This window comes from Sander lucioperca, chromosome 14 (genome assembly GCF_008315115.2).
Source record: "Sander lucioperca isolate FBNREF2018 chromosome 14, SLUC_FBN_1.2, whole genome shotgun sequence".
In the NCBI taxonomy this organism is placed as follows: Eukaryota; Metazoa; Chordata; class Actinopteri; order Perciformes; family Percidae; genus Sander; species Sander lucioperca.
This window is the reverse complement of record NC_050186.1, coordinates 9,303,654-9,315,901: the sequence shown is the minus strand read 5'-3', so window position 1 is coordinate 9,315,901 and position 12,248 is coordinate 9,303,654. Positions and strand designations below refer to the sequence as shown.

Here is a 12,248-nt window from a genome sequence, read left to right as displayed (position 1 = left end):
CCAAAATCCCCGTTTTCACCGGCTACACGACACCAATGCAACCAGAGTTTCTAAAAATCTTCACCCTGGCAGGAGTTTTCAAAAAGGTTCGGCTTCAGTGACCTGATACTGCGTTTGCGTGTGGACGAACGGCCTAACCGTCTAGAAAAAGCCTGTGTTTGTGTGTACAGGGCCTTAGAAATCTGGTTTTAGTGGCCGTTTAGCTCAGTTGGTAGAGTGGGCGCACATGTGCAGAGGTTTATTCCTCGATGCAGAAGGTCCAGGGTGCGAATCCGACCTGTGACGGTTTTCCTGCATGTCTTCCCCCTCTCTCTCTCTCCCCTTTCATATCTCAGCTATCCTATCAAATAAGGCAGAAATGCCCCAAAAAAACCTGCAAACTTGTAATTGTATTTTCTTTTGCGACCTTATTATGCTAATTTATTTATCAAATCATTTTCCAATTCTGAATGTTTTATTGTCTTTCTATTTTTCTTATGATTGTATCTTGTGTGTTGTTGTTCTGTATTTGTGTTTGTGTTAGAAAAATGATGCTTACTAGCAAACTGATATGCGTCATTTTAGTGTTAACCCTTGTATTGTCCTTGGGTCAAATTTGACCCGTTTTCAAAGTTTTTTTAATACAGAAATATAGGTTTCCTTTAAACCAAATTGCCCCAAAATAACATGGATGGTTCTATAAGTTCTTCAGGTAAAATCAATGATTACTTTCATAACATTTTAGGTCTTCTATTAAATTGTGTAGCATTTGAAATTTGTTTTTTTTAATGATTTCAAAACAATATCCTGGCTAAACTTTGACATATACCAGTCTGTGATTATCCACTCAACATCTTCTGATCTTAAGTATTAGTCAAAATAATTTATAATTTCTGCTTTTTTAACTCAAAAAATTAGGTATAATTTCATATAAATGAGGTTTGTTGACCATAAATTCCAAAAAATAAGTGTAAAACTTGTGGTAACAAGTTGGTGTTAGTGTTGCATTTAAGTGACAAAAAGGTTTTAAAAAAGCATCTGGAAACAAACGTCAGAAAACAGTGTTGATTTTTTTGTTGACTGACGACAACAAAAGTGTTAAACTATTTGCATGAAGTCTGTGTGCAACTATTTCTGTTTCTCATGTGATAATCATGACCTTGCGAAAAAGCACAGGATGCCCTGAGGGCAGAGCGCATTATGTGGAGGCTGGGCCTGACCAGAGATAAGAAGAAAGCTACTGAGTGCATGAACCGAATAACTAACTTGACTCCCGGCTCCTTTAAAAAGACATCATTTTCTGTACTTAAACTGAGTGCTGTAAACTGACTCTACTTGCGCAAGTAAAATAGGCTTAAAGTGCTCATATTATGCTCATTTTCAGGTTCATAATTGTATTTAGAGGTTGTACCAGAATAGGTTTATGTGGTTTAATTTTCAAAAAACACCATATTTGTGTTGTACTGCACATTGCTGCAGCTCCTCTTTTCACCCTGTGTTCAGGTCTCTGTTTTAGCTACAGAGTGAGACCTCTCACTGCTGGAACATCTTTGTTGGCAGTCGCACATGCTCAGTACCTAGGTAAGGACTACTAGCCAGTCAGAAGCAGAGTATGAGGGCGTGCCCTGACAGTACCTAGGTAAGGACTACTACCCAGTCAGAAGCAGAGTATGAGGGCGTGCCCTGACAGTACCTAGGTAAGGACTACTAGCCAGTCAGAAGCAGAGTATGAGGGCGTGCCATGCTAGCAGCTAGGCGAGCATTATAACGTGTGTTCCAAAGTGACCACGTTTGTCTCTGAAGTAAAGGCTGGACTACAATAGAGCTGTTTGGAGCAGTTTGTGAACAGTGTTTTCTGTTGGAGATGGTAAGTCCCTTTGGGGGGGACTTTGGGCTTTTTACCTTTGTAAACTTATAACATGCACAAAAACATATATAACACAATACAGGAAAGGGAAAAAGCCAAAAAGCATAATATGAGCACTTTAAAGAAACAACTCCAGTGATTTTGATAATTAATTATCCTAACAGTTTGTAATCTAACTCGATGAGATTGGAAATGAGGGTCACCCTCAATGATCTCTCATAAATAAAGTTTGAAAAATATTCTAAATCAAGCGTTCTTTAAGTGAGTAAGTTGCTGAGTCTTACGTGGGGTCGTTGGCCAGGTTCAGGAACAAACAGACGTTGTCCATGGATCCGTTCTCCTCAAAGTCAGACTTGAAGAACCGAGCTGTCTCCATGTTCACCTGGTGGCACACACAAGACACACGGCTAGAGCAGTCGGTCCTTTCTGCAGCACAAATCTAAAGCTAAAGGTCTTTTGCATTGTTACGTTGTTACCTCGTGATGACATCACTCTTTCTTTTAGGACAATAAGATGAAAACATGTCTGTATTTTTTTTTTCTTCATATTTATGACACAATTTCAATACATTTTTTGAGTTTTTCTGGTTTATTGAACTACATAAACTTCCAGCTCCGGTTGTTCTGATTTTAGGGATATGAAGAACTTGAAGATACTCTAAAGAGATGACATCACAATAAGCAGAAATGACATCACAATAAGCAGAAACACCAGCGTAGGCGCTGGCGGAGTGTGCTGAAGTGAAGAAGAATGTGAAGTTCTCACCCCCATGGCTGCAAACACGATGGCGAAGTTGTCCTCGCTGTAGTCCATCACGTCTTTGGACTTCTTCACCAAACCGGCCTGCCGGCAGATCTGAGCAGCAATCTGAGGGAACATGGAGGACATCACCCAACAAAGATCTCTGAACAAAGTCTTCTGTTCATCTTCAGCCTCATTTAAACGCAAATCACAGTCGGTAAATTAACGATTGTTAATGTGTCTACGTGTGTATGAGATGATGCAACGTCGAACAAAGACATTACAAAAAAAACGGCATGCATGTACCTCGTGTGTGTGTGTGTGTGTGTGTGTGTGTGTGTGTTAAGGTGACCAGATTTCTGAGACAAAATCTGGGGACATTTTCAGCTCAGAAGCGTAAATACCTCCAAAACAGGTAATGTTTTTATCTTCGTAAAACTTAAAACGGGGACACAGCCCCAGGGGGGTCACTAGACCTAGAGCTGCACTGGGGCACAAGCCCCCCTAGGTCCATGGGCATGCACCCCTGTAAGAAAATGTTGTCTATTTTAACATTTAAATGCATCAATCTGGTGCACTTTGAAAAGAAATTCAGAGGTTAGACTTGATTATTCTTATCTATGGGTGGAAATATTTGTGCTGTAGCCTGAACTATTTTGCACTTCAGAATTTTAACCATGCACACACAGGTGGAATAGTTTGTTCTTCATATTTTTGCATTAATGTCACTAGGAAGCATACCAGTAGAAATATATATTCATATTTGTAAGTGGGATATATATAAGTAAGTGGGATTGTCTGGAATCTGGCAATATAATAACCATTATGATGTGATACACTGGCTAAGCACTTTACAAAAACAGGACAGGTCACCGAAACCGGGGATGTCTGGTCACCCTAGTGTGTGTGTGTGTGTGTGTGTGTGTGTGTGTGTGTGTGTGTGTGTCTGTGTGTGTGCGCGCATGCATGTACCTCATTGTGTGTCTGTGTGTGTGTACCTCGTGTGTACCTCGTGTGTGTGTGTGTGTGTGTGTGTACCTCATTGTGCGGCAGCCCTGCAGCAGAGAAGATGGGGATTTTCTGCCCCCTGGCGATGCTGTTCATGCCATCGATGGCAGATATGCCGGTCTGGATCATCTCCTCAGGGTAGATACGACACTGAGGGTTTATGGGCTGACCTACAACATTAGAACATGAAAATATGAAGCATACAGACGGCTGGTGTATAAATGTAGCAGCTAACATATGAAGTGTGTTAGTGTGTTCTCCAGCTTCACTAGACACTTGGAATAATAATCTGAGCCTTGCTTAATACTGGACCAGTTTCAGAGATTGCTGTTCAGTCATAAAGAACGTCTTTAGAGCAGAAACTACGTACCCATGATGTCCAGGAAGTCTTCAGCCAGGACTGCTGGTCCTCTGTCGATAGGTTTACCAGAGCCATTAAACACACGGCCTATACACACACACACACACACACACACACACATCCATGCACACAGAGACACAGACACACAGACTCAGACACACACACACAGAGACACACGCATGCACACACACAGACACACACAGAGACACACACGCACAGACACACACAGAGAGACACACACACACACACACACACACACACACAGAGACACACACACACACACACAGAGACATACACACACACACACACCTCAACAGATTAGGGCTGAACATTATGAGGAAAGTACGCGATAACGATATAAGTCGTGATCAATAAACAGATATTAATGTTTTCAGTTCTGCTGCTTTCAGTATTCTGCTAAAATACAACAAACTGATTGTTGAGTTTAAAACTAATGAAAGGAAATCATTTCCAACTTTCTTTTAAGGAACAAACTGAACACTGAGTTGAACATAAAAGGCAGCGCTAAAAAGAGAACGACAGTAACATTTTAAAGTGCAGTTTTCTGCTGAGATTTTGTCTCAACTAAAACACAAAAAAGTGTCTGAGTGTCTTTCGTGATATATTTATTGCGGCAGTTGATATCCAGCTGACGATTAAGAAACTATATATTGTGCAGCCCTACTCCGAACCAAACTATCTTCCCCTTTATCAAACATGGAGTTAACATCTAAGTGAAAGAGACACGTGTTTACCCAACATGTCCTCAGAGACGGGTGTCCGTAAGATGTCCCCGGTGAACTCACAGCTGGTCTTCTTGGCATCGATGCCGGACGTCCCCTCAAACACCTGCGGGGGGGTGGGGGGGGGGTGGGGGGTTTGAGACACAGAGCAGGATATCTTCAGGGTCACCGTTCAACGGTAAGGTTTGGTTTGTTTTTTTATTCTACTTGCCCAAAGTCAATTTTTACTGGCTCCTATACAAATTGCATAAAAAAAAAATTTCTGTATAAAACGTCAAATAAAAACATTTGAAAAGTGCCGAAAAAACATTTGAAAGAACGTAAAAAAAAAATCACAGTAATAAAATAAATAAATAAGTTGAAATAAGTTGTTGGAAAAAAATTCTACTTTTTTCTTAAAAAACGTCTAAAGTGACATTCGCATTCTGAACAGGCAAGACACTTGTTATATTAACTTGCCCAAAGTGGCATTTTAAATATTGGGGGGGGGGGGGGAATATCCCCTGCATCCCCCCCCCCCGCCTCACCTCTGTGGTTTGAGCCAGTGGGTGTTTCTGTGGGAGTACCTGCACCACGGCTTTGGAGCCGCTGACCTCCAGCACCTGGCCGCTCCTCCGGGTCCCGTCTGGCAGCGTGAGATGGACGATCTCGGCGTACTTCGGAAACTGTCCGAGGGAAGTTTAGTGTTAGAGACAGGAAACACTTTATATTCTACATCCTGTTTCAGGCTACGTCTACACTGCTACGTTCTCATTTTAAAGCAGCGTTTCATGACAAACATTCTTATTTTTCTCTCTCAAAATATTCTGACTTTTTCTCAAAATATTCTCAACCTTTTTCCTCAAAATATTCTGACTTTTTTCTCAAAATATTCTGACTTTTTTTCTCAAATTATTCAGACTTTTTTTCTCAAAACATTCCAACTTCTTCCCCCAGAAATAACCTCACTTTTTTCTCAAATTATTCTGCCTTTTCTCTTTAAATATTCATGCCTGATAAGAGCCAGTCTGGCGTCAGAGAGGCTCAGTATAAAGAAATAAACGTGACTGTGGAGTCCGGTTCTGTCCGAGGTTTCTGTCCGTTTAAAGGAAGTTTTTCCTCACCGCTGCTGCACCAAATGTTTGATCCTGGGGGGGAATTGTTGGGTCTTTGTAAATGATAGAGTGTGGTCTAGACCTACTCTATCTGTAAAGTGTCCTGAGATAACTCTTGTTATGATTTGACACTAGAAATAAAACTGAATTGAATAGATGAGTTATGTCCTTACCTTCACCTGATCCAGAATCACCAGCGGCCCGTTGACTCCAGACACCGTCTTATAGGCTGAGGAGACAGGAAACAGTTTGGGTTCAAGAGGGGGCAAACACAGTAGCTGTGTTGGAAACCCTTCCCAATCACAGAAATAGTTCCCTAATCCCTATATAGTGCGTTCGCCATTTTGTAGTGGTGTTCGAATTCTCCGCCGTAAATTTCATTGACTACATAGTGTAGAATAAAAAGTTGCTGACAGTTAAAATTGCATTGTGTTGCAAAAAGGGCTGTGTGCAGTCATTAAGGAAGTGGCTGTACTCTGGGTGAACTCTGATGAACAGAAGGTGCATTGTGTACCAGACAGATAAGCAGACAAACAGGAAAGACAGTTAGGAAGTTGCACCAGACAGAGGCCTCAACCCGAGCATGTGTTGGGCGAAGATAGCGTCTCTGCCGAGAGGCAGGAAGACACCGCCCTGTGAGGAGAGAATAAGAACACAGGGAAAGCTCAGATCGAAGCTCATTCGGACAGAGACTTTGGTGGACCGAGCTTTGACTTCATGTCTGTCGCTAGGGAAACTTAGACTCTGTTTGTGAACCCACAATTGTGTTGTAACTTTTATGCTGGACTCAGTAAATTCTTCGTCTCAGATTGGTCCTTGTGTTCTGGTGAATTTAAGTCCAATCAAAGAAGGCGCAGGAATTAATAAATTGGAGTCAGATTTGACAGGCCTTAGGGCCTTATTTGGACAAATTCCCATTACAGTAGTCCACTGTAAAATACCCACAATGCACTGCTAATTTGAGCATACCTATGTACAAAGATCTTTTTTTGTTTTAAAGATTATTTTTTGGGCATTTTTGGCCTTTATTTTTGACAGGACAGAAGAAGACGTGAAAGGGGAGAGAGAGGGGGAATGACATGCAGCAAAGGGCCGCAGGTCGGAGTCGAACCCTGGCCCGCTGCGTCGAGGAGTAAACCTCTATATATGGGCACCCGCTCTACCAAGTACAAAGATCTTCTATACTAAAGAGAGCGCATTTCAAGCAGCGCCAGCGTTATGAAACGGTCCTCACTTCCTGTCTCCTAAAGGGGCACGGCCTCGTTTGAACGTGTAGTGAACATTGTGTCGATGGATGAAAAGTTAAAATAGCCCCACATCATCACATACCCTTCACCATACCCCACATCATCACATACCCTTCACCATACCCCACATCATCACATACCCTTCACCATACCTAGAGATTGGCATGGGGTACTTTCCATAAGATCATCTCTCAATGCAAATTAGGCTAACTGAAATAAAACCATGCCAATCTCTAGGTATGGTGAAGGGTATGTGATGATGTGGGGGTATGGTGAAGGGTATGTGATGATGTGGGGTATGGTGAAGGGTATGTGATGATGTGGGGTATGGTGAAGGGTATGTGATGATGTGGGGACCAAGGGAACTTTATCAGGATGCATAGTATCCTGGATCCATGAAATAACTGGCCTTTTAATATTAATCTGCCTGCCTCTATGGGAATTTAACATAGGGGTGTACTGACTTATGCCCCCTGTATTTTAAGGAAGAACATTTATTTATTTACGATACATTATTCATTCACAAAGAAAATTGGTGTCCTTAAAGGTTGGATTTTTCCTCATTTTTTTAATTAAGGCATTAAGATCAATTTCCAAAAGATGGTTATTCCTCTTTTTAGTCAACTTTAGCATGGGTTCCTATACTCATGAGCAGCACTGTATATTTCACTCTAATAAACACTATATAGGGAATAGTGAGCGAGTGAATGAGTGTGTTCTGACTGACAGAAAATACAAACAGCAGTCTGTCATCTAACTGACTGATGGGGATTTAAAAAGAAAAGGAATCAACCGTTGTTTTTCAATTAATTCATCTTAAGGTGAATTTTCAAGCAATAAAACGTCAAACGTTAAAAAAAAAATACACTGAAAAAAAACTACACGTTGATTAATTAAAGGTATTTCCACCGTAAAATTGGTGCGTAAAAGTCTGTCAGAATGCAGGAAATGAAGTCGTTGACGCTCAACATTTTTCCTGGGGGAGGACACCCAGAGCCTGGCCCATACATATACAGTACAGTATACCCCCCCACTACAATACGTTAGACTACACCACTGCGTGAAAGTCTTTAAAACAAACAGTGTCGCTGTGTGTCAGCCTGGAGCCTGGAGCAGAGTGGATGTATCTGACCCAGAGAGACTCACTGAGGCGGGGCTGGGAGAGGTAATCCCGGCTCACGGACATCACATGCTCCCGGGAGGCGGCGGCGGAGGCCGCGGTGGCGGTCGGTCTGCTCCCGCTGACGGCCGACGACAGCTCACTCACCATCCCTCGGAGCGCCTTCATCGCCATGTTTCCACCTGCAGCAGGCAGCAGCAGCAGCAGAGTCGTGACAGCCGCGGCGCATGCGCAGTCGGTTAACAGAATCAGAAAAATGGTTTGTCAAGTATGTAAGCTACTTTAACAAGGAATTTGCCTTGGTGCTTGGTGTGTACATAAACAAACATATTGAACATTAATATGAAAAAAGCAATAAATACAGAAACACATAATATATAGAAAATAGCTGTTGAGAGAGAGAGAAATGAGGCTGAATGGGTGCAGAATGTGCACGCACACAAGCTGCGTCATGATCGCGAGGGATGCTGAAACTATAAAGTTGTACATTATTGATGAAAAAAAAGAAATACACGAAAGGAGATTTATTCATCATTCAATGAAAAAATATCAAAAAAAGTAAATAAAGATTTATTGAAAGACACAAAAGGGTCTTAAAACCTGACAGTTTATTAAGACGCTCTATCTCCACAACGCTGTGGAGGAAGGTCTGGCTACACCACAGATGCATTCTGGGATAGGCGGAACAAAGCTCAGACGCAGCGACGGTGGCTCTGCTAAATAGACTCAGGAAGGAACTTGTTTTGGTGGAACATTTGCACCCTGCAAAAGAAAATGCCAAATACAATATTAAATGAAGTTAACTGTTGACACGATACAGTAACGTGAGCTATTTAAATTAGCTGATACATGGTTAAACCTCATTATCTCTTACCAGTTTATCTCCGTGTGTCCTTCGTCCACAGTAATCCCACTAATCAGTCCCAAAACGTCCCACTTAGAGAGGAAATGATCTAAACATATTCTCTGTAAATCTTAACAATCATACCCTGAAAGAACCAAGCAGACCTGCCTTGTTACACCGTCCACATCTTTAAAACTTGATATTTTCAGCGTGCAGCTCGCTAGCTCGAAGGTAGTAGTTGTTTCCCGAAGAGAACGGAGTTTGAGAACAGAAACACAGACCGAGAGGAAGGTCTCTCCTGGACCATGTACTTCCCTTGATCCAGACTAATTAAGACGTGGCAATCTGTGAATGTGAATCTGCTTTTTATTTATTTGCATTTCCACAATAAAACCGGCCGAGTTGATTTCCATTTAACCATCCTGTTGTCCTCGGGTCAAATTTGACCCATTTCTATATCAGAATTATGGGTTTCTTTGAACCAAATTGCCCCAAAATAATATGAATGCGTGGATGTACGTTGTATGGAAGCCATGTAACATTCTTGGCAGGTGAAAATAATGATTACTTTCATTGAATTGTGGGTGTTTTTTCTTCAATTTTAAAGCATTCGAAATAAACTGTGATTTTTTTTTAAACAAAAAAAGAAAATAGCTTTTATGTCATTTAAATTATGTTTATTGACCTTGTATTTAAAAAAGTGTCAAAGAAAGTGACTGAAACGTTTTAAAAAGCGTCAAAAAATGTTGGAAAAAGAGCCAATTTTGACCCGGAAGGACAACAAGTTCACGGTTTACGGGAAGACAACGCAGGGTTAATGTAACCTCCCTCTGCAGCACACTCAAACACATGTTCATCTCTCACACACTAGTCTATATCCACGACGTTCCACTTCCGGGATTGCTCCGGTGCTGCAGGAAATTCTGCCCGATGAATGTCTTTCGGCCGGATCTCCGTCTCCTTCCTCTGTCTCTGTGTTGGCGTTCTAACCTCTGGTGGATTTGTGAGGACTATGGTTAACTGCTCCTCAGATCTCTGCAGGGTAAATCCAGACAGCTAGCTAGACTATCTGTCCAATCTGAGTTTTCTCTCACACACACAGAACATGAAATCAAGGAGAGGGTTAACTTCTCCTGCTCCAGATTTCCCACTGTGGTCAGTCTCTATAAGCACCCGGGCAATGTATTCTGGGAGCGTTACAGCGACTTTCAAGAGACGTGGCATCAAGTCTCCCGCTCCTCATTTGCATAAAGTTAAATCCAGGCTACTTTATGCTAATCAGGGACGTCCAGTTCGACTCACCGCCTCTCAAAGAACTCCTGAAAATCTTTCAAAGTGACCGCTGTCGATGTAAAGAGACGACAGAGTCAGCCGCTGCAGATTATTTCTCACATCAAATGTTTTCAGAAACACACTTCAGTGAACTGTTTTAATGAAATAAATGAGAGAACGTTTCTAAACGAGCCACCGTGTTGGTCCGTTCTGAAATCCGGGAGCAGACAGGCAGCGAGAGAAGCGATCGCCCAATCAGGTGTCGCCTTTGTAGGAGGGTGGAGCCTGTTTTCTTTGCTCGTCATTGGTCAGTGAAGAGAATCTGATAACTGCTAGTGGAGAGAACATCCAGCGTGCAACGCTGGGAAGAAGAGGAGGAGAGAACCCCTCTGTGGACACGTACCGTGAGTGGTTTTACCTTCTGAAATATGACGCTGAAGGGTCCAGAGAAAGCCTCAGTAGAGTGAGGAAACATGGCAGACTTTGTGGCTGCATTAACATCACTACGTTTTGGTTTTTAAATTTGGAGCCAAAACTGATCTCTGTGCACACAAGTGTTTTTATCTCCAGTAGAAGAACTCATCTCCGTTTAAACGAACACGGCCAAACCAAAATATCTCATATCATAGTCGTGCAACAGAAAAGTCAGATTGGACAGATAGTCTAGCTAGCTGTCTGGATTTACCCTGCAGAGATCTGAGGAGCAGTTAACCATAGTCCTCACAAATCCACCGGAGGTTAGAACGCCAACACAGAGACAGAGGAAGGGGACGGACATCAGGCTGAAAAGAGGGATACATCTGGCGGAATTTCTGGTGGCAACGCAGCAATCCTGAAAGTGGACAGTCGTGGATATAGACTAAGGTTAGGATAGCCGATTGGAACTGAACAAATCAGGTTCTGTTACCTCGCTAGAGGATGGATACCGGTTCGGACAGATATTTAGAAACAAGGTTTGGGTCAGGCTCGGTCACATCAGCGTGACAAGGTAGCCTTGGAATCTAGACCACCCTAGCGGCAGCAAATGTAATTTGCAGCCAGGGTCGTCTAGCAACTCTCTGTTGGCTTTCGAGCTGGAAAAAACCAAACTCTTGCGCGTGAATTCCCTGCTACTTGAAAACAAAGAAGATGGCTGCTGCTGCTGGCAAACAGCGGTCTTTGGAATCGGCTTTGGCCGCGACTCTGGAAGACTTGGAGTTCAGCTTTTCTTTGAGAAAAGAACAAAGAACGGCACTGAAGTCATTCTTAAAAAAGGAAGATGTGTTCAGAGTTTAAAGTTGAATCTATCAACTAGCGTTGCTCTGATTGGTTGTAGCGCTATCCTATTGCGTGCAGAGAGAATTTCAAAGACAACCGTTGATCCCGCCCCTCGGATTGAGCCCAGCCAATGGTGAGTTCCCAGACCCAACATCTGGATGTGGGTCTGACTTCTCAGGGTAGCGATAAGGCATTGATCATTTTAAATTTAAAACAGCTTATTATGTAGCGAAACACGTGCATATTAGACTACATGTGGCAGCCCCGTGTGAGCTGATGACCTCATCTGTTGACATTTCTGAATGCCTTCCTACAGTTGCTTAATAAAAGCTTTCACACAAACAAACGTACATGTCATTAGTATGAGGAAAAAAATGAGATGTGTGTCGGGATCGGGTCGGGCTCGGACAGAAATATCTTAATGCCTGTCGGACGCGGGCCGGGCAGAAAAATGCGGCCCGATCCGCACTCATTTTTAAACAAAAATGTTTCACATTACACTCAGATGCAAACATCTGCTTAATATTTGAGTCTTCATGAGGGTAAATATCTTTGATTGATAGGACATTTAAAAACTCTGGGAAAAGTGATGTTTTTGACATTTTCTGCCATTTTATAGTAAGAGCAACTAATCCATTAATCGAGAAAGTAATCGACAGATGAATCAATAATGAAAACAATCATTTGTTGAAGTTCTGATTAGACGGAGGAGAAG

The 12,248-nt window shown here is 42.2% G+C and overlaps 1 protein-coding gene across 1 annotated transcript in view; it reads right to left on the bottom strand.

Moving 5' to 3' along the window:
- atp6v1b2 (ATPase H+ transporting V1 subunit B2) overlaps positions 1 to 8,444 on the bottom strand; it is a 15,658-nt gene extending 7,214 nt beyond the window's left edge. Inside the window, exons 1-8 of the mRNA XM_031287888.2 lie at positions 8,187 to 8,444; positions 5,967 to 6,022; positions 5,266 to 5,364; positions 4,712 to 4,805; positions 3,966 to 4,043; positions 3,626 to 3,765; positions 2,612 to 2,713; positions 2,131 to 2,228 (exon numbers count right to left, since the gene is read on the bottom strand). Of these exons, the coding sequence (XP_031143748.1) occupies positions 2,131 to 2,228; positions 2,612 to 2,713; positions 3,626 to 3,765; positions 3,966 to 4,043; positions 4,712 to 4,805; positions 5,266 to 5,364; positions 5,967 to 6,022; positions 8,187 to 8,334 (815 nt within the window). The 5' untranslated portion in view covers positions 8,335 to 8,444. The remainder of the gene's footprint in view (positions 1 to 2,130; positions 2,229 to 2,611; positions 2,714 to 3,625; positions 3,766 to 3,965; positions 4,044 to 4,711; positions 4,806 to 5,265; positions 5,365 to 5,966; positions 6,023 to 8,186) is intronic.
- Between the last annotated feature and the right edge of the window lie 3,804 nt (positions 8,445 to 12,248).